The sequence below is a fragment of the Harpia harpyja genome, chromosome 18 (genome assembly GCF_026419915.1).
Source record: "Harpia harpyja isolate bHarHar1 chromosome 18, bHarHar1 primary haplotype, whole genome shotgun sequence".
Lineage (NCBI taxonomy): Eukaryota > Metazoa > Chordata > Aves > Accipitriformes > Accipitridae > Harpia > Harpia harpyja.
In genome coordinates, this window is record NC_068957.1 from 3,869,191 (window position 1) to 3,891,903 (window position 22,713).

The 22,713-nt window shown below is 40.5% G+C and overlaps 1 protein-coding gene across 1 annotated transcript in view; it reads right to left on the reverse strand.

Annotated features, from left to right (window-relative positions):
- Nucleotides 1-1,124: 1,124 nt before the first annotated feature.
- Nucleotides 1,125-22,713, reverse strand: part of ALG13 (ALG13 UDP-N-acetylglucosaminyltransferase subunit) — a 31,111-nt gene continuing 9,522 nt past the window's right edge. Inside the window, exons 11-29 of the mRNA XM_052814094.1 lie at nucleotides 22,017-22,098; nucleotides 21,486-21,666; nucleotides 20,512-20,587; nucleotides 19,682-19,790; nucleotides 18,411-18,475; nucleotides 17,399-17,499; nucleotides 16,483-16,610; nucleotides 15,531-15,768; nucleotides 15,253-15,366; nucleotides 14,884-15,040; nucleotides 12,731-12,863; nucleotides 12,237-12,272; nucleotides 12,048-12,103; nucleotides 11,356-11,418; nucleotides 10,830-10,998; nucleotides 9,408-9,530; nucleotides 4,292-4,332; nucleotides 3,268-3,451; nucleotides 1,125-2,107 (exon numbers count right to left, since the gene is read on the reverse strand). Of these exons, the coding sequence (XP_052670054.1) occupies nucleotides 1,842-2,107; nucleotides 3,268-3,451; nucleotides 4,292-4,332; nucleotides 9,408-9,530; nucleotides 10,830-10,998; nucleotides 11,356-11,418; nucleotides 12,048-12,103; nucleotides 12,237-12,272; nucleotides 12,731-12,863; nucleotides 14,884-15,040; nucleotides 15,253-15,366; nucleotides 15,531-15,768; nucleotides 16,483-16,610; nucleotides 17,399-17,499; nucleotides 18,411-18,475; nucleotides 19,682-19,790; nucleotides 20,512-20,587; nucleotides 21,486-21,666; nucleotides 22,017-22,098 (2,322 nt within the window). The 3' untranslated portion in view covers nucleotides 1,125-1,841. The remainder of the gene's footprint in view (nucleotides 2,108-3,267; nucleotides 3,452-4,291; nucleotides 4,333-9,407; nucleotides 9,531-10,829; nucleotides 10,999-11,355; nucleotides 11,419-12,047; nucleotides 12,104-12,236; nucleotides 12,273-12,730; nucleotides 12,864-14,883; nucleotides 15,041-15,252; nucleotides 15,367-15,530; nucleotides 15,769-16,482; nucleotides 16,611-17,398; nucleotides 17,500-18,410; nucleotides 18,476-19,681; nucleotides 19,791-20,511; nucleotides 20,588-21,485; nucleotides 21,667-22,016; nucleotides 22,099-22,713) is intronic.

Sequence of the window (22,713 nt, forward strand, 5' to 3'; positions counted from 1 at the left end):
TGGGTTTTTTTGTTTGTTTGTTTTAAAACAGCACAGCAGGTCATAATCAAATTAGCTATTTGGGTGTCATTTTCATCATGCTTTGACTTTCTACCTGGCTCCTCCATCTTGAAAAGCCATTATTAAATTGCCAAGTTAAATGTACAGCAATTAGAGATTTGAGGAGACAAACCAAAAGCCAAGCTTGCAACCCTCCTGACAGAGGATTATATTACCACCTTCTCTTATGAAAGGAAAAAAAAAAAGTCTCAAGAGTTTTAAGGAAAAAGGATCAACACCAGAAGTGCTACATGAATTCAAGATAAAATTGTAAGGAGTCACTTTTTCCTACTACGTTTCCACTTACATGATTACTTACAAAGGATACTGAAGGAAATCTACTTTTTTCCCCCTCCCAATTCTGCAGTCAATCACCTTTTCACCACCACAAAAAAAGAAAAAAAAAAAGAAAAAAAAAAAAAGAAATCACTAAACAGTAGCATGGGCCCATAAAGTTGATTTCAACTTTGGCAAATGGCAATTGTGCTACTATCTGAAGCTACCAACTCCATCTCTTTATCTAAAACAGGCTATGTTTGAATTTGGAGAACTCAAAATTCCCTACAAGATCTGTCAGGCATAGCTTTCAAAATCCAGCTCAGACACCCAAATGCTGAAGTCATGTGAAAGCCAAGAAGATTTGTTAAATAAGGGTCTTTGCTCCTTTCAGGGCCTCTGGCACTGAGCCGGCATAACCCGCACTGGTGCCCTTCTCTGTTAGCCCAGGACAGGGCTATGCCACCATGATGCCCCCAGGACTGCAGGCAGAGCCCAACTTGCACCCACTCCTTGTGGATTTTGCATGTACAGAGCAAGTTTCTATCAAGGACAGAGCCTCTGCAGACAGTCATTTGAAAGAACTGCAGTTCACATGCACAGACTAAATGTTTTCTTCCTAAACTTACCAACAAAAACACAGCTGGAGTTTTCCACTGCACCTCCTTCTCACGCTGAAAGCTTTTGCTACTTTCTCAAAGAAGGCTAAAGAAGCCTTACCACATACGAGACAACTACATTTCTTTGGCCCAGACTGTCAGATGTCCAACCATCAGAAACGTAACCTGCCAGTGATAAATGACCACTCATTTTCATGTGTTCAATGCTTTTATTTTGTGCTGTCAGTGCAAATTAAACACCAAGACTACCACCACTTGTGCAACAGCTTTCACAAAACAAATCTTACAAACATACAGCAATATACAACAGATCAAAACAGTAGTCTTACACTTTCAAGAGTCACAAAACCTACGCAGAATGAAATTAGACAGAAGAAATACAGCTATTACAAATATGTGACCGCTAGTGGCAAAGAAGCTTTGTTTTGCAAAATCTGAGAAAGCCAACCTATTTCAAACACTTTCATCCTCTAACAACCCTGTGCCCAATTTCTACCTGTAGTTGTAATGGCAGCCTATTTCAGTGCTTAAACAAGAACCAGGTGTCTCAGTGTTTCAGTGCAACCCCTCACAGAGGTACATGATGCAACATTCCTTTAGTGATAGCATATGGGTTTTACACATATTTTATGTAGTCAAAACCAAGCTTTGTGTTCCCTGCACTACAGTTTGTATATGTATACTCTTTTCCTATGCTTTCTTATGTAATCGACTAAAACAACATCTTGTCAAGTCAACAATCACTAGCATAAACCTGAAGAGAAACATGAAATTTGAATGCAGTTTAATCAACTGAACCAGCCCGCCAAGACAGGGTAGCATTTACAAAACAGTATTAACACATAGAGTTGACAAACAAGAAACAAGAGAAACCAAGGGCAAGAAGTGACCTTATAGCTCCCAGATTTACATTCCTTGAGACACATCATGAGGTGCAGGGTTAGGTGAGGCAATATAGCTGACTTGGTGCAGCGGTCCAGAACTTACAGCATTAGCAATTTGTGGAGAATTTCCATATGGTGCATTTACTGGATGCCAGGCACTAATATAGCGATAGGCAGGTACTAAAGAATCAAACCCAGGAAGAGATTGCTGGCTGAAGGGGTCCGACACGACTGGGTAATATACTGGCCCGTAGGACAGGGGTGGAGGCTCTGCATTTTGAAAGTTACCTTAAAAGAACAGAACAAAATACACACACACACCATATTTTACCATATCTATGGCCTTTTTTTATGCAGACTTTCATTACCATGAACACAGCATTACTGTGGTGGCCAAAAGGGAAAAGCCATTTAGATGACAATTTTATGCCCATATATGTCCTTTCTAATGGAGGGGTCAAAATCATTTTGGGTTCCGAGTTAGACTAGAGGACAAACTTGCTCATCTTCTCACTAAACCCTGTTCCAATAATTGCTTAGCTGCCTTCTGCTTTGGAGCATCAGCTTTCAAGACGAACTCGGATAGAGAGCTAATATATTCTTTCCCTGTTTGATCTCTGACCATATGACACAAATCTATGCAAAACAACCACCCTAGCTGAACAGGTGGAAGCATTAGCAGAGCAATAAGCCTGTATGCCTCTGAGCAACAGTTTTGTTATGATGCACTCATTTCCAACAGTTTGCCATGTTCCATAGATTTTAATGAGCTAGGCATCTGACCTTTTTGACATCTTTTTCCTCATTTAATACAATCGTCCTGTTTCCTGCCAAGCGGATCTACAAGCCTGCTACAAAGCCGCCAGATGAAACTGTCTTGCTGTAAATCTTATGCACAGTAAGAGACACAGCTAGCAATAATGGCTACTCAAGAGGTAACAGCTCAGCATGCTGAGCCTAAAACCAACGCTTGCAACATTTTCCTTTTAAAAATTCCTCTGGAGTTGAAGCATCAGTGCTCAGTGCTTGCCAAAACTCAACTGCCTCCTTTACTTTAAATGCAGGCATTCTGTTTTGATACCATCACTATTTGCTTATCAGTAAGCAAAGACATTCCTTCACAGTTTTATACAGAGTTCCCCCAAGTTAAAGGTAGCGTACCTAGTACAGGCCTAGAAAGGATTACTTCTTCCCTTTTATAGCTTTAGAAAGCCCTTTACACATCGGTGGCTACACCAGTGACTCCGACATACTTCAAGTAGTACCACAGATGGCAGAGGAACTTGTGATAACCCCTTACAAGGTGTACTCTATGTCCTCCCAACCTCATGCTTCCTACAGGACAGCAAAGCTGCAGGCAAGCAGCTCCTATGGAGCAGTCATGCTCCAAAAACCTGTTCCCTCACTTCTCATTAGTTGTGTCTGTGGCATTACACTCAAATACTAACCATTTGCAGGTGCTTCCAAGGGAACATGGTGGACTTCAGTTCGCCCAGCATCAGTGTAGACCTGAGGTACTGACTGATCTAGGACAGGAGCTGGCTCAGCATATGCTGGATAAACTTCCACAGGCGATGGTGGCAGCGCTGGCTGTACATACACCATGGAAGGCCAATAGCTCTGATGGTAATACTTGGAGAAAAGGGAAAAAAAACCCCACAAGGTCATGCATACAACCACATACTCTCCCTCCTCCAAATCACTACTAGTTTCAGATCTAAAGCTCCCAAGAAGTGCATTTTTTCCTTCCTAGTCCCTTAAGATACTACACACACCAAAACAACCCAATACTGCCTACCAGAAAACATACTGCAATACCTGCAGCAATAGCCACCTCAGTTCCACATTGCTGTTGTGTCAGAAATCTTTACAGAGAAAGATTCCCACCTATCAACTTTGTCATATTCAAAGAGATTTTTTCCTATTTCTTCAGTTGAAGAAGCTGACATTACTTCTTTTACTGCCCTGAGCAGCAGCAGCACTGACACCACATATGACTGCTGGTGCAGAGACAACTCTTCAGCAGAGCAAGAGGTCACAGAACATGGAGAAATAGTGCTAACCAGTCTGAACACTGTTGTACAAGTCCTAGAAGACTCAAACCACACATCTCTAAATGGTCTTTGATGTCTTGTCTAGGTACACACCTTTTCTTAAGAATGGCTCGGGTTCCTCCCTTATCTTGAGGGAAAAAACAGTATTTATCCACCGTTCTCTGCCAAAACAACGAAAACCACCACCACAACCCAAAGTAAAACAACTAAACACACATACTAATGTGCTTCACATTTGGAGTTAGAACTTCACTTCCCGAGCTGTTAATCTCCACTAAGCAAGCCTATATGTATTAATAGTCAAGTGCACAGGATGTACATTTAGCACGCTTGGAAGTCTTAAATACATCAGTACATTTGTCAAGAAAAACAGCAGTTTTCAGAGGCAATTTTCTATACTCATTTTAAGAGCACTTACTTGCAATCCCAGATTAAAATAATACCGCAAGACCTTCGTATCTGAAAGGAAAGGATATGATGTTAAAGAGCAGAAGAGCATAAACCAAGAAGCAAAAGAAATTTACACACATTAAGAGCATTTTATTTTAAGTTACTCTTACTCAGTGAATAAGTGAATGAATGAATTTTAGCACTACTTTTTCTTTAAAGTTTCAAGGGTAAAGAATACATCTTGAATATAAATAGTTGTTAAACCTACTTTATCTTTTTCAGTTAATCCAGTTAGCTATTTGTGCAATAGTAGAGCATTTGTCTGACCAACTTACTATCAAACTTCAATGACTACATTAGCTTTAATTTAACGTTTATTCATCTTGATTACTCAAGTGATAATTGTCAGCGTTGTTACAAGTCTCCCCTGTCAAAGCAATGAGGACTTAAGCAATTCTGGCTTCCTATTAAGGCTGCATTTTTAGAGGAAAGTATTTTATCAAATAAGAATTTGATTATGAGCCCCTAAATCAAGTTGACCACTAAAAGCACTCCCTCCCTTCCTCACTACAGAAATGAGAAAGGGTTTGGGAGCACACAGACAGGCAGGAGCAGCCTTCTCATACACGAGTGACAAGCCACCCCCAATGTATATGCATTAGATACACACTCTGCATACATACTGCAAATACCCATACGGGGCTGGCATGCGAGGCAACAGGCCAACTCCACAGAGGCTCCAGCTTCACACGGTTTCTGCCCAGTGTGAAGTCTGGCTCTGCCACTATCTCCATCTTCAGAGCTTTGTTGAACAATGACCACAGAGACGTGTCATATGCAGCAATCCTAAGACCTTCTGACCTAGTTTTGGGGTCCCCCCAATTGTCCTATCAAGTCAGAAAATGGAGGAGGGGGAGGAATAAGGAATATGTTCCCTCCTTCCCCTTCCTCACAAGGGTACTCAGTTCCCTGCTTTCTTGCAAGCAGTCTTTTACTTCTGTCTTCCACGTACTGAATAATTTGTCCCCAGGCAAATACATGATATGCTGAGAAGCAATCCCAGATGTAAGGACGAACCTTGAAACCACTCTCCAAGAACAACAGGGTTTTGAACTTGGAAATGCATTTCCAACTGTCCAAAAACAGTGAAGCAGTTTTAAACCTTTGAAGTTGACCATTGAAAAGAAAAAAAAAGAGCACGTTTTAACCCTGTGACACAGTTCTGGAACTGTGCACAAGACACATTGTTGATTTCTCAGATTCAAATACAGATTTGTTTTAAAGGCTCAGGAAGAGCAAGTCACCTATTCCACAGCAGTAGGTTTGCACGTGCATGCACATGCAGAGACTTTGCTTTAGTACTGCTGGGAACTGAAAGGGAAGCCAGGGAGACAACTCAAAAGGAGCAAGCCACTAAGGGCTTCAACTTAGCAACACCTTCAGAGTTACCATATATACCATCTTCTTTCCACCTACCCACTTCCCTCTAGACCAGGGCCTCGGCTCCACATTGCTCCCCCATCCACCCATCTACTATGCATGCACACTTTCCCAGCCCTGCTCTTCTACACGTCGTATTTTGCTTCAGATAGGCACAGTGACAGAAATGCAAATGGCCAGTCTTGAAATGCACGAGGATTTGTTCCTCTGTGGCTGCTGCCAGTTCTCAACTCTTCTACTGTTCAGCAGCATATTTGATCAGGGCAACAATCCACGCAGCTATTTTAGGAAGTGCACACAGATCCTTCCTTACATCTAACAGCTGTAAGCTTACTCCTCAAAGTGCTGGTGATTGGCTATGACGCTGACCAGTCAGTAAAATATTAAAAATAACCCAAAGGCTAAACACAAATGCCAACTTCTTAGTATCTAGCTGAAACTGCATCCACATTTGGAACAAGTTGTGGGTTTTTTTTTTTTAAATCTGATCTCATTCTTCAATTGTTTATGCAAATCTATGCAAAACAAGCATAGGAGCCGAATGAAACAGCTGCTTCATAGCAGCAATGATAACAGTACAAAGGAGAGCTGGGAGACTGAAGTGACAAACTGATACTGGAAATACTGACGTCTGTGGAATGCTGGAACAGAAGCCAGTACAGTAGGAGACCAGTTTTTGTTTATATTCCTCTTTTAGATGTCTAGAAATCAAGTCAATCTTCACTAAAACATGACTACCTTATGAAGCAATAGCTAAGCCAAAAAAAGTGAACTACCCCAACATGAAAACATAAAGACCATGTTGACTACTGATAAAAATCTCATCTCACAATGCATCAGGACAAAAATCATGATAGAATTTTTACTGTGCTGATGGGAAGCTCTGGTCAACCCTGAGCACTACTGCAGTCTCTGCGACACAGTAATATCAAGCGGTCTTTTATCAACAGCTCCTTCAAGTACAAGGGAGCAGGCAAGGGTAGGACACCTAAGGTCACCAAATTAATACACGTTTCACAAGCCCCAAGATCCATTAAAAAAAAAGATCTCAGAGACTGTGAAAACTGGAACAAATGCAGATGTACCAAGTAACACTAAGGCACAGGGCAGGGTTTCCTCCCAAGTCCAGGACTTCAGTCTGTTGACAAGTCACACCCCCCATCTATACCATGCCAAATACCAGGCCATCTCCAGCTAAGTGCACAGAACTCTAGGTCAAATATACCCAAATACTTTACCCCACACTACTCCAAAGCTTCTGGATTTCTTAACTTAAAGGCCATAGAGATTATACTACAGCAAGCAGTGTGTCAACATAAATGCTACATGCAATTCCTTATTAACTACCAACCTGAAAATCCTTAACAAAATTTCTAGAGTCTATGCCAAGAAGAATATGGCCAGTATTATGTGGCGTGACTCAGCTGAAGAGCTACAGGCACGGTCTGAAGAGGTTATTAATCCACATCCACTCCAGATTCTTGTCAGTACACTTAACACCCAACCCTCCTAAGTGCTGAGAGCCTCAGTTAAGGGCATTCAACTAAAGCTGAAAACCACTAACACTGATGTGTGCACAGTATCACCTAGAGTGATACTAATGCGGCAGGGAAGTGTAAACAGCATATTCAAGATTCACAAAACCAGGAATTGATAGCACCTGCAAGAGAGCAAGAGTTACTACAGACCACATTAGCAGTACCTGTGAAAGCAGCACACCTTTGAGCAGCCATGCCATAGTGTTTTGGAACCTGCCTTTCTCCAGATCAACTTCTGACAAGACAAGCATGTTACATGGTAAATGCAGCTAAAAGACTCCATACCATTTCAGCCCAAAGTTCTTCTGCAACCTACCAGATGTAGCTACCTGAACTGTAGATACCAAGAGCAGCTCTATCTTACCCGAAATTAGCCCTCTAGGATTAGTACATTGAGGAAAGGCCCACACAGGGACAACAGAGCTACTTTAGATGGCAATACATCAAATGAAGCATGAAAACATTTTGCATCACTAAAACACTTTATGCTCCATCTTCAAGTAATAGATTTTGGAATAAAAGCTAAAAGCTTTACAGTCTGATGCAATAAAAGCTACAACTGCCATATACCTAAAATGCAGTCAGTTACAGGGATGGGGGGTTTTGGGGGGGGGGGGCAGGGAGGTAAGCAAGTCAGGCAGTTATAGCGAAACTACACTTTTCAAAAGAGTGTAAAAAGGAACACTTGGATTTCACAGACCCTACATATATGCAGCCAGTTCATTCCCCCACTCACCCGTGAATGAAAAGCTACTCTCTACACCAACAGAGAACATGGGAGATTCAGGAACTTGAACTAAAAGTAGTTAAGTCTGATATAAACATGTCATCTCCTGTATCTATAGATGGCTGTTAGAATAAGCCAGCTATGATGCACAGACTTTCAACATACCCAGTGTATGGGGGGGATATTTTAAAAGTTTACGTATTTCAACCAATGTGCAGAGATATACCTACTACTTCAACAGCAAAAATGTCAACAGCCAGCCAGTTTTGCACTGCTGCTCTTCAGAGTAGGCTACAGCTTACCTCTAGCTTGGCCACACTACTGACAAAAATAGCTTCCCCCCATGCTCCCTGCCAGAGGAGGGACACAACCAACACACAACCAACAATCCTTATCAGCTAAGACAAGACACTGTGGCACACAACAGTTTTATCTGCCTCTCGAGATGTGTGCAGCGATGCAATGGTGGCATGCTTGGGCCTCACAGCACTCCCCACCTAGAGAAAAACAAGTCACGTAGCATAATAGCAAGCAGTACTGTTATTCCTGTAGCTGAGAGGCACTTAACTTGCAATAAGGACAGCAGACAGCTTGATCTTTGGGTTATTTAAAAAAAAAAAAAGCTCTGAATTACAGGCTCTGTTTATGCCTTGTCAGCCATAAACATGGCAGAATGAGGGGATAAATTAATAACAAAAAAAAAAAGAAATCAAATATGTATACGCCTGTTGCACTGCCTACCGAGCTTGGCTGTCTGATGCAACCTTGCATGGTATGCTGATATTCTTAAGTTGTAAGAGCAAGTTGACCGACAATTACCACTTTCAAAATGAAGTCCACATTCAGCTGACAAAGCTGAAAGCTGTTTCTGAGCTGCTTTGCTGGTTGGTACTATGTTGGTCTTTGCACGCTCGTTGATTAATAGCTGAAACATACCACAAACACTGTCATAACTGATGCCCATATACAAAAAGGCTAGGCACCCAAGGAACAAGACACTGTATCCCTGCTTTTTGATGCCACAGAATGAGATCTTGGAGCCCTACAGGAAAACACCACAATATCCCACTGAACTGTGCAACAGCACGACTGTATAAATACACAGTTGGTTTTTTTTTAATCAGTTACCAGAAAAATAATTACTCCACCAAGAACCAGTATGATATAGGCTAAGCACCCTCTCCCTTGGTATTCCTTTCTTTAGGATGCTGTCTAAAGCTGCAGTCATCACATACTTGAGTCCCATATGAACTTGCTATTCAGAACCAGGAATTAAAACATTTTTAGCATAAGCATCCATAATATTATTTCTCACTCCCTGCGAGCTGCAAAGAGCCATTTCTTCTCACTAGAGGTATTCTGTTAAGTTTCCATGGAGAACACAAGTCAGAAGTGTGCTGAAGAGCAGCAGTAGTAAAAGCATAAAATACCATCATTACCTCGAGGTAGATCACTGCCACTGGGATCACAAGAGTAAGGTGGAAGAATGGCACCAGCCTCTCCCACCTCACTGACTGGAGGAAGAGGAGCTGAATAAACTGGGAATGGCATCGAAGAAACTGCTACAATTAGAAGGAAACAAAAGTCAAGTCAAATTTGCAATGGCATGTCAAATGAGCAAGATGCTAAGTCACACAATTAACCATGTACTTCTTTGTCATCTCAGTGCCCCTAAATGCAAGCTTTAACACAGTTCTCTTTAATAATCACTTTAAAAGAAGTCCAGAAGAAATTTTAAAACTAGATGGGAAGGTTCCAGTCTCACAAGCCTTAACTGTATGGCTATCTGCAAGCTTCATATTCCAGTTAAGAATAAATGTCTTTTTCAATCATTTCTCCGTACTAGAAGGCAGGCCACACTTTCCTTACATAACTGTCTGTCTTGGAACAACAGGGAACAGACTAATCACTTTAAGTCATCAGAAGCATGACAATAAGCCCACAAAAAGAGGGGAAGGTTCAAGACATGTCAGGCCAAAAATATTTTGGACAGACTACTGTTAAATATTCATTAAGTGGTCCACACCTCTAACACACCAGCAGGTTATTTGTAATGGCATCAGCAAGTAGACAGCTTAGAAACTGTGCTGACTAAACTCTCATGCAAAGCAGAAAGAAACAAGCCAAGGAGAAAAACGGAGAAGAAAGGGAGACGGAGTTGAGCAGAATTGAAGGTGGAGGGTTTTTTGGATGCTAAATGAAGAGTTACAGAAGACATGAAAAATCCTTTCTAAGAAGGGAAAAATCATTTTTTCTTAACAGACATTTCACAAGAACAACATAGATACAGCATTTCAGGTGACAAGTGCACCACGTGACAAACCACAAATTTGATCTCCTTGCATAGAAGTAACTAAGCACAGGTGTTAACTAAGGGCCACAAAATTGAATTGGACATTTGTGTGGATCCTGAACTATCCCAGCCAGTGACACTTTTGGAAAGGATAGTAAAGCCTCAGGACCAATATCTCAACTCAAGAGGGAAGTTAACTGTAGGAAACAGGGGGAAAAGGAAGCTGCCATGAACTTTTGCCTTCTGAAAAAGAACTTCCTAGCAAAACAGTTGGCATTGATGGCTAAAGGTGGCAAGGGGGGAACCCAAAGCAGAGACCTCCAATTCCCATGCAAATTCAGGGGCAACTGTCCCCTCCAAAACATGAAAGCAAGAAGTCAGCAGTGAAGTTACAACTACTATTAAGTCATTTTCAGACAAAGCAAGTGATTTTTTTTTTTCAAAGCCTTTTAACATTTGTCTTGGATAGGTGGGGGGAGGAAAGGCGGGGTGGGGGGGGCAGTGGAGGGAAAGATGTAACCGAAAACGTAAGACATCCAAGTCGACGGCCGTAGTATGTACACTCTACCTGGCCTCCCTATAGAAAGGGGAGATACTATGACTGGCTGAACTGCTGTTTGTGGGGGAACTGCTGTTGTGACACTGGCTGGACTGGAGGCAGCAGGGTTTGAGGAGAAGCCTGTAGCTGGAGCAGCATAAACACCTGAGGTTGAGATTGCTGTAGAGTTCACCATCACCTGCAAAAGAGTCAGAGTATTCAGCAGGCTGCCTCTACAACTGGCTTTCACAAAGACTATGGAAATATCACACAGTTCAAAAATTCTCACTTCACATAAATGCATTTTGTTAGTCCCAGCTGTAAAGGTAATTAACTATCCCAGTTACCTAAAAATTGGCTTGAAAATACCAGTTTAGAGTTGCAGACACCTGCAAGGCATCTTCTTACCCTCCCATTTTGCTTATATTTATAGGGAATTGTATTCTTTGCTACAAGATGCTGTAAGAGGCAGGTAGAGGGACCCCACAAACTGGTACTAACCAAGCAGAGTGGTCACCTCTCCAAAGGGCTACCACAATAAAATACTGGATACTACCTTCTGGGGACAGCTGTAGGAAGCCACTCCATCTCGAGGTGACACAGAGACCGGCCCTTCTTCCTGAAGGGATTCCAAAGCAAAGCATGGTCCATTTAAGAAGCAAAGAAGTCATGAGGCATACACACACCACACCCCTAAATTTTTTAAATTTATTTACGGACTATACACACACACAGAGGACCTTTTGTAACTCAAATAAAAGCAGTTTTATTCTGACATGCACAGGGCTGGCTTTCAGCTCCACTGTAGACCAGTAGGTGACTACAGATTTAGTTTCAGGTTTAAAAAACAAAAAAATATCAGATGCAAGATCTCTCCAGTCCCACAGTAGAGGAATGACACTAACTGGAACAGGACTTGAAGGGTAGCATGATAAAAGCAAGCACTGTCTGGAGCAGAAAAAGAAGAAAAGTAAACAGCACTCAAGTACATGCTTTCTGTTTGCAGAGGGTAAGGTGGAAAATCATTTATGTATCTAGTACAATTCAGACTGTACTTGCAGACTCAGACAAAAACCTCACCATTTAAGGAGGAAAAGGGGGGTGAATATATAAATGAAACCATCATTCCTTTCTTCCAAAAGAAGTCTCTGACCTACTGTGTTAAGCCTGCATCCACGGACAGTTTCTATGAAGAATGCCACACACTTCAAGGATTCCTAATCTGAACAGACAGAGACTGAAGCTTACCAAGTTTGCTGTAGGTTCTGCTGAACTAAATACTGTTGCAGTTTCACAGTCGGGATCTGGAGGACATAGGCAAAATTATTTGAAAAAGAGTAGCATTACATCTCATCCTTCAGAAACTTACAAAAACGTCATAATGACAGCATTACATTCACCAAGTGTTCTATCACTAAAGACTAAAGTTTTACTTACCTGGAGGTGCATAGATATATTCTTCATGAAATTTCCCTATAAGGGAGAGAACAGGAAGCTTTGATTGGGGGCAGGGGGGAAAGCTTAAAGCTGAAGTTACCACAATTACATTTCAGTGCATCCATTAATAAGCTGCTTTCAGTATCATCTTGTTTTGTGCAGAAAAGGTAGAGAAACACTCAAAATATGCTCATTTCATTATTCCACCAAGCGTCAAGGTTGCCATTACCAAATTTACACCATGCATTTTTAACCAGCAACTTGGCTTGCCACAGACCTACACAATCACAAGGGTGATGGCATAGCAAGCTTAAACAGAAGGGACACATTTCTATCAGACAGCAAAGAAAAATAATGTGCTCACAGGCATGTTCAAAGCTCACAATAAACAGATATTTAGGAGATACAAGGAACCTGCTTTGACAATCAAAAGCACACTGAAAATCTTCTAAACCTGTCTCTTCTCTTTACCCACTAATCCTTTAAGAACTTACCATTTTCACTTGTTTCTTCTTCCTCCTCTGAGGAATTAAGGGTCTGCTTGTTAGGTGGAACAGAGTTTGGGCCTCTCCTTGCTACCCAAAATCCTGCTGGACCATGGACAATGGGAGCAGGGCTACTCTGGCTCTAAAAAGCAAAGTCAGAAGTGTGCAATTAGAAATAGTTTAAAGACTTTCCATGCTCTACACACACACACAGAGTAGAAGCAGGCTAGCAGACCAAGCTTGCTGCAACCAAAACTTACTACAATTACCATTTGTGTGTCCATTCCTAGGCACCTTGATTGCAGCACAACAGTTACTGACACATTTCTTTCCTTTACCTTTTGTTCTGCCTAGCATAGTTAATTGATTTTTGAAGACCTACCACTGTCCCATGCCATACAGTCAAGTTGCTCCCTCCCAGAACTTAGCCAGCTTTATCTCCAGCTCAAAGCCAGCTGAAAAGGAGGGAGCAGACCCCAGACAACAGCCAAGACTGCTACCCCCAACATATACTCCTGCATTCCTCATCCTGGAGCATTCCCACCACACCAACAGATCAAGATCAGTTCATCCAAATACTCTAATTATCATGGAAAAGCATTATCTTTAGGTCACAACTAGTGAAACCCATGGGTGGCTGCTGGCATAGACACCACTGTCTGCACTAACCTGACCCACACATGCAAGCCTGACTCTTTCAGAGAGCAGCACCCATCAAGGTTTCCCACAGGACTCCTTTAACACTTCACATGCCCTTTGTCTTTGCTTTGAAGTCAGTCCTTAGCTGCACCACAATTTAAAATACAGAGTTCTCTGAAGCAGGAATATAGGATTGAGATGCTCAAGTAAAAGAAGTTGATTCACTCTTTTGTGATGGCTAAGGTGACACTCAAAATTCTCCTCAGAAGACATGGTGACTATGAGATCGATAAAGTGCTCAGAGAGGCTTGTAAGATTTCCAAGGTTGAAGCAGAGGTGGTAAGTCAGAAGATTCTCCCACCAGGCCTCTAGTAGGATGGCAGAGTTTTCTGCGAGATGCATCTTTCCCCAGGAAATGTTATATTCCTTTACTAAACAAGACAAGGAAGAGACAGAGAAAAGGCTTTGGCATTGACAATAACAAAGTCACTGAAAGAACATGAAAAACTATTCATTAGGAGCTGCAGGTATATAGTCTAGCAATGGGGAGGAAAAGCTAGTAAGCTATATTGATTTCATGTCAGAAAAAAAAAAATTGTAGGATAATCTGTCCTTATTCCTTGACACTCTTGGAGGAAAACTGGAGCAAAGATTACAGATCTAGCACATGAGGATGAATTTAAAAATGGCTGCTGCTGAAACAGCCCTGAGCAGATTTCCTCGCTCTCATTTAAATACAAGCCTAACACTTTTTAAGTTCACTGCTTCAACACAGTAAAAAGAAATTCAAATCTACCAGGTTTTTTTAAAAAAAAAGATCAGCTTTCCTATTCAGATACCTAAATATCAATTGATTTTTTTGTCGCATATCCAGCTTTGTACTAGACTTAAACTACAAATAAAAGATTTATTTTAAAGTTTAAGAATACACTGTGCCACTTCATCTACAACCTGACAGAAACACCGTTTAAAGAAGTCTGGATTTGGAATTTACTCCTGTTTCTATAGCAGAAGAAATTGTTTCAGGAACAACAAGCTAGCCCAAAACATCACAACTATAAATTCATAGGAACAATCCAGGCTATCACTGTACAGTTTCTGAATCTAGTTACACGAATGATAAATTACAGCGTGGCAAACAAGTGAAAAACTTTCTCCCACAATATTTAGAGCTAGACAGACATCCACAGTAGGAAGGGATTTTTTGTTTTGTTTTCAAACAGCTATAGAAAGGAGAAACATGACCCTACTTTTATGAAAATATACTAAAGAGAAAACAAGTGCTGCCGGTGAGGGGAGGAAGAAGGGGAACATTTAGAAAACTTGAGGTTTTAAGCAGGTTTTACAGGATCTAGTCTGATTTCAGCCCTCCCTTCTCAAAAACACATTCACTGCTAAAGCTTATTCCAAGCAAAAAAAAAAAAAAAAATGCTGCTGTATATTTAGGTAAAGTAGTGCTGCACATTTGTACAGCTTCCCCCCCTCCTTAAGAGGTTTTAACATATTCATTGTTCATAACTTACTGGTAAAGTAGGAAAAGCAGTGTCATGCTCTCCTTCAATTTCATAGAAAGTTATAGTTTCTTCTGGTCCTTGAGGCTCCTCTCCATTCCCTGGTACAAACCCATACTGACATTCCTTATTCACACACTGCATCTGACGGCGGCTACGGCTGTATGAGCTTTAAAAACAAAAAAGGAGGTTAAGAATCACCACTATCTGGAGCTTCACCTTGGTTTCATTGCTCAGTTTTAACTCTGTTCTTTTTGGAGAGACACAATAAACCCATTGTTTCATATTGTGCCATTAACAGCCAACTCAGCCCTCCACACACCACCACCCACCCCAACTCTTTTAGAGCAATGTTTTGTAAAGAGGTTTATATTCACTTACCAGGACCTGCAGGAGAAACTGTCATAGCTCTGATAGCATCTCTTTCCTGGACTGGGGCAGAATGCTATTTGAGGGCCAACCATGTTGTGCCTGTTTATAAATCGGGCAGATCCCCTAAGTTTAAAGGGTAAAAGGTGCAATTACCAGGAAGTGCCTCTCAGGTGGAACTCATTTGTAGTTTTACCTACTAAATAGCACAAACTCTCTCCTAACTAGTCCACAGCAAGAATGAATAGAAAACAAGTGGTGATGTCATACAGGTTTTCACGGCTTCATACCTTGGCATCCCAAATCCACGGTTATGTCTCTGAGGAGGGTTCTGAGGATGATAGGGTTCATAAGGTGCCATGTTTCCACCACCCTGTGAGCAGTGAACTGGAGGAGAGCGCCCTGAAGGACCACTGTGCTGTAGCCGGGGTGGAAGAACTGGCTGACCCCTGCTATAAGCCACAGTCATAAAGACTTCCTTTCCACGAACTTTCTTAAGGATTCTCTTCCGTGTTTTCATATCCATTTCTGCAGTTTCAATTGAGGACAGAAAAGATATGATTTACACCTTCAACGGCTGACTCCAGAACTATGTTCTCGTTATCATTTGAGAAGAATCAGTATTTGGACGGAAGAGAAAGAGCCAATGGCCTAGCCCAGAAAAAGTGCATTTTAAGTACACAAACTTCATATCCTTATTTTGAAGGCTCAAGCAGGCATTCTAAATTATGAGCAGAATACAAGCATCTCACATGTGAATACCTTCCCAACTTCAGCTAATCAAACCAGCACTCTCAGTGTTAAAATCTCTTTATGAAGGCTGCATTTATTTATTAAAAAAAACTTCTCCAAATTAAACAAATACAATCCATATTTAATTGCCTGGCGAAGTCCTAGTTTGTCCATGCACCTCTGCTAAGGCCAAATCAGACAAGCTTTTTGGTTCACAGACCCAGTCTTTATACATGGTTCTCAAATGCCCAATTTCTTCTTGGTAATTTTGAGCAATACTAACTTTGCTATGTATTTTCAATGGATTTGCTCTTTTGCAAAGGCAAATTCATCCCTCTGTCTGAAGGATCACTTTACGTTAAACCCCTGCAGTGACCAGGTTTTTTACCACAGGATGAATTAAGTCACTTCCAATATCCAAAGACTGCTACTGTTAAAACTGTCATGAGTGCCTCCCCCACTGTCCCCTGGCCCCAGGGGAAGGAATGCTTGTGGAAACCTTGTACAAACCTATTCCTGAGAAGTATCCCCCTGTTATTTTCTGATAGGTTCCTCCTTTTCGGCTGGGAACCATATTCCAAGCAAGGACAGGTGCCACTTGTGTCACTGGTTTTAAGTTTGCCAAAGGAACTGTATGCCTACACAGAGAACACTGATGTTAGCAGTGCCACAAAGATACACTGTGCATAACTACACAACAACATAAGCTGAAGCAACACCAAGACAGAAGAAAAGTAGAAAAAACCCCAAACTTAAGGAGTGTAAGGACCTTGTGGAAATTAAAAAAAAAAAAAAAAAAAATCTGTTTCTCTGACACCAAGCACACATTACTGTTACTTGTTTATTAAAAAAGCAAGCTAGGATTTAGTCTCAACACTATTGACTTCCTGGGTCAAGTCTTTCTTCCCTGCATTTGTATGCCTTCAGAGGTACACCTGAAAGCATTTGACAACACAGCATTTTTACAATATGTCATCAAGCTGAATTCTAGGTTTAGAGAAGGGTGAATGCTTTGAACAGCAAGGTGGAGAAAGTCATTAGACTCACCAGAAGTGCCAATTATTTAGTTGTTTGGGTACAACATAAAAACTCCAGAGAAACCAACAGCAGAGCGTAATTTGCTATCCATGAATTAAGCGCAAACTGCAAAGATCACTTTCACGTTCCAGAAAAGAAAGAGCAGAAAGATTTCAGAGAAAGCATTACAATAATGATTTTGGCCATTAGAAATCAAAGAGAAAAAACTTCCTGCAACATTCTATTTGAAGAGTGACAGCCATCAAGGAAGCAAAGCCTTACTTTATATTTAAAAGCCTAGGTTCTCTTTTCTTTTCAAAGTATCTTAACAATCCTATTTTAAGCATCTGTGAATATACAAACTCAACCAGAAAGAGTTCAAACATCAAGTTGTCACCAGACTGCTTACTTTTCTGCCAGCTCCTCAACAAATACGGTCAACGTGTTGCCATCCTGTCCAACTTCCTGGATATGAGCGTTGTAATACTTACCTCCAGGCTCCAGACGTACCTGCAGAGAGAACAAGGGAAAATCTAAAAAACCCAAACTGTATCAGGGGATGCAGAATACTGTCTACAAAGCACTACTAGCAAAGGCCGCTCCTAGCTGATCCTATGTTACTGAGTTGACCGAGAGTCTCAAATACTTCTTGAAAATAAAGAGCACTGTACTAATTTTGTGGAGGAAGGAAAATAATAATAATAATAATAATAATAATAATAATCAGTCTTGTGAGTGACTGAGAGGTAAGAAGGTACCTGCTTTCTAACTTATTTTTATACACTGTTCCAAGCAGATAAGTACCAAGGAAGACCACTATTTAAGAACTTAAGGAGGATGGAAGATAAAACAGGAAATTGGAATGGAAAGCTCTGCTCAGCTAGAAACAAGTCACTGAGCGAATCATCAGCACTACCTCAAACAGTGATAAAAAAATAAGCCGTCACTACATACGACATTGGAATACAAAGAAAGCTGACCTTCCTTTCAGCATCTCCTGGCCAGATCATGCTTCCCTTTTTAGCCCTTCCTTTTCTGTTTTATGAAAATATTTGCTACATTACTGTTGAGAAGCAGAAGATTGTCCAGACTTGTTGCTGACCCCCAGTGAAAATCTAATAGACAACTACCTCAAATGCACACCCTGTACATTTTGAGCTCTCGGTCTAGAACTTCCACACTCACAGAACATATATCACTGGTTCGCAATGAATTTCCAAGCAGCTTTTCCTTCATACTATCCAACGTTTAAAGGAAGATTTTAGAAAGAAATGAAAAGAAAGTCAGATTAATAGCTACAAGGAAAAGAACGAGAAAAGCCTTGGAAAATTCTATGAAGTCACATGATTTTATGGCTTACCATACTCCATTTAATGCAGTTGTAATAGTTTATCATAACTGAATCTCCTTTGAGTACTAACCTGACACTTGTCTCCTAAATAGTACTGTCTCCCAGCAAACACCATGTAGTCAGTTTTTTGAAGCTCTAAAAAATAAATAAATAGGAAAAAGCCTTTAAACCACTGTTCTTTCTTCATGTATCCTATAAGTACTTCATGACAGCATCCAACTACATATTACAGGCCAACTGAGTTAGATATTTCCTATGCATATCTGAACTTTCCCCACAGTAACAGTGAAGTAACTGTAGATGTTCTTATAACAGACCATAACCAGCCTAAGCCACAGGAGATCAATAACATGCAGATAGTGCAGTAAATAGCACTACTACTTCAATACTACAACGTGTTTTGTGATGGTACTGAGTTAATCCTGCGTTTAATACCAATTCTGGTACTGAAAGTGTTGGACACGTCTTGTCTTGCAGAGTACTGCTAGAACTTGGCAAAAATGCAGTGTCATCCAGGAAAAACTAACATTGCCTAAAGTCTCCTTGCTGCAAGATTTCAGTATTGTTTTCTCCATTTCTTGCCTGGATTCTCTGCACATCAGTACTCTACATAGATAATTAGTTACTATACTCTGTTCCAAGAATTTTAATGACCCTCATTACTACTTATGCAGTTGTAAAATCCTGGAGTCCTTCAGTATGCAAAGCACTTCAGGTCAGACATCAAACACCACTTCAAAACTTATCTTTCTTGGTAACTTCTTGCTTTACAGATCAGCCATAGTGTATGCCAAAAAGCAGCAACCTATCCCAAGCCACGAAGACCATGAAATCTCCAGAATGTTCAAGCCCAGAAGAGCTGGGAAGCAAGAGAAAACTCACCTCATTTGACAGATCTCAATGCTAAATTTGAGATCTTCATTATTATACAATTCTGAAGCCAAAATCGTGCTTTAAAAAGCAAAAGTCCTTGCACGCATGCTGCAACAAAAAACTCTTGAATTTCAATATGATTTCCAATACAACAGAATGGTAGCAGAGTTCTGTACTCTGCTCTGACTCCTCCTATTTCCTATACTATAATCAGTAAGTAGCAGAGGTCAGATTTTTAGCAATCTTATCACCATTATACAGTGTCAGAAGCAGTTTATTTTGTACTGAAATGAAGCCAAGAAACCAGCTACTAGCAAGAAGGTGTAATACCTACAAGTATCTGCTGGGTTAACCAGTATCCTTCACATTTCAGCTGTGAAGAAACAAGTGACATAGGCCTCAGATTTGTAAACATAACACTGAGCCTGTACAGAAGAAGTTGTGGTTTTCTCCCCTTTTTAAAGATACCTTTTCTGCTGTCCAGCCAAACGTCAAACTCCACATTCCGATAGATCTCAGGGTCCAGCGCCTTTAGCACTTTATAAGGAACCGGCATCTTTGATGGATTTTCTGGCAGCTAAAAACAGAGTTGAAATGGAACATTAACAAGTGCATTTAATGTGTTCAGCATAGTCTCTATCCTGCCAGCACCTGTGGATGATTTTAAGATGTACACACACTGTTTTCCAAAATTTTCACTTCCACTATATTTGCCTAAAAACTAAAGCTCAAGAATATGAAAACACATTTAGACATTCAGAAGCTGAGTAAACAGACTTTGGAAAGGTTAGAAACAGGCTCAAGAGTAACATTTGGCATGTTCTTTACTCAAAAAGAATCAAAGGAAGCTAACTAGACCAATGAAGCCATGGCTTCAAAAGTTGGTGGGAATTTCAGTTATTATATCTGAAAACAGGTTTCTATAGAGTTTCTAAAACTGTTCCAAAGTGATTTATACTGTGTTCAAAACAAAAGTGATTTAAACCATTTGTGGGAAAAACAAACAGCAGACCAGGAAACATCTGCTAAGCTCCATCTTTGGAGGGGGGGAATATTAGCTAGAGACGAACAAGAGAATCTCCGAAAGGAAAAAGGTTTATCCAATTAATAGAAACTCAAGGGCAAAACCAAAAGACAAGCAGATGGAAGAAATAAGCCACCCACTTTCCAAAAAGTCATTTTTAAAAAGTGGAAAAGAGGGTTTAGCCCCAACAAGGGTAACATCATACAACAACAACACAACAAAACAAAAAAACCCCAAACCACCACCATAAGGAATTCTTCCCTAACTGACAAACCTTTTCTTCTTCAATGCCTTGTTTGAACTTATCTTCCTGTGGATTATCAGTATCATTGCCTTCCCAGTCGTCCACTCTAAGTAATTGAAAATAAGATTACAGAAGATGCAATACATAATTTCTAGCCAGGATTAAAATCAACCAACTGTTCATACAATCTGAAAAAGCACCACGGTGCCATCAAGTGGTAGGTTTTGCCTTAAACACTAGCCACGGCTGTGATGCAGTACACGACAACCCTTTTCCTATTTTCAAGAACATGACCTTTACTTGTTCCAACACCCACCCCTAACAAGGGCTACTGCTTGCGTTAGGAAATGAAGATGATCCCACTGGCTGATTAAACTCTTGCACTGTCAAGTACAAGACACCCTGTTCTAAGTCCTATCAAACCAATGTCATCTGCAAGCATTCAGTAATGGTCAGAGGCATCCCTCAAGCCTTTCTAGTGATCTGAACAACACAGGATATGAGACTTTCTATAGGTACATTCTGTCTGTTCCCCTCATCCCCAGTGATCCAACAGACTTGAATAATGCCACTGTTTAATTATCTATCTGGGATATGATTTCCTAAAAAAGGACAAACAAAATAAAGCAGAGCTCATTTTCTCAATACCCTATTGCCTCTGCAGAGATATAGAGGCTTAGAAAAGTAATAACAGTTTCTCACTAAAAAGAAATATTCTGATGACATAAGGAACATTTTTACTTACAAATAAGCTGTCCTTTTACAGAGTAACACGCAACTATAACACAGCCAGCAGCAAAGGATGTTGAACTATATGACACTTCCCAGCTGCAAGGAAAGCACACTCTCCTCTACAATATACTTCAGCTTTGTGTTTGTGTCATGAGATAGGAAAAAGAGTTAATACCCCATGAACATTCAAAGAAACTTGGAAAAGTTGCCCTTTACAAGGTTTTTAATTTTTTTTGCTTCCCTTTTACCACATTCCCTTCCCAAAAAACTACCTCTTTTCTGATGGATTTCTGGATACTTTTTCATGAAGACAATCAAAGTTTGCATCCTCACTTCCTACAGAGCCACTGTTTCTGTTCTTCTTGGATCCACTTCGAAACACCTCAACTGCAGACCGCAATTCTTCCTCATCCATGCCAAACACATCTTTGTACAGGATCTCATACAATACAGCTGAACAAATCAACACAAAGCTTGAACCAAATTAAGGTAATACCAGACCCATAAGAACTGCTGCAATTTTCAACGTAAGCAGATCTTCAGTATTATCTACTGTTACAAGGCACTAGTTATATTAAATTCAATTAAGGAGAGGATCATAAAATAATTCAGGTGGGAAGAAGGGACCTCTGGAAGTCATTTGGTCCAATAACCCGCTTAACAGATGGAATAATGAGCGTATGTATGTATTAATATACAATAAATGAGCTTCCATCTTTCTCCTCCCCACCCCTGAAACCAAAACAAACACCGCCTATAAACGTATGAAAACATCTTCCATAGAAAAATTATTTCAAGTTTACCCTGGCAAATAGCAGCATTTTCCTGGAATTGTTTTGTATACACAGAGTCATAATGGTCATTGCCGGAACAACACAGTAAAATCTGGGGCAGAAAGAAAAAAAAAAAAAAAAGGCTTTAAGGCTGGAATGATGTAAAACCTCACTGTTTCTATTTGATATCCTAGTTCAAGACTACATTATTCTTTCATTCCACAGTCGACACCAACTTATCAAGAAAACAGTAAATATTCTTGATGTAAGTATGAAAAAGCTGTAGAATCAGCTTAAAACTGAATCCTAGTTAAAGTCTCTAAATAAGTTTGTCTATTGTACAAAGAAAAAGTACCAATTTTTACATCATGCTGTATTAAACATGAAATAAAGAGTTTGTTTCCAGCTTGCCTCCAAAACCACCAAGTGCTCAAGAGGCAAAATAAATACAGGCCATTAAATGCAGTACCCCTGAGATACACTGCCCAAGTATCAAAGGCATATTTCACCCTTCCCTACCTGAGGGGCTAGAATAGCATCTACTTCTTTTATGCTCAACAAAGCCTTGCTTTTAATAAGCAAAATTATGCTGCCTTTTGAAAAGATGCATGCTTTCTGCAACACATGCATTGATACATCAAGTAAACATATAGCATCAAACCCCATCTTGGCACGTGACCACAGCCAACCGCAGCTGGCAGAAGCCCTTAGGCAGCTGTCAGCACAT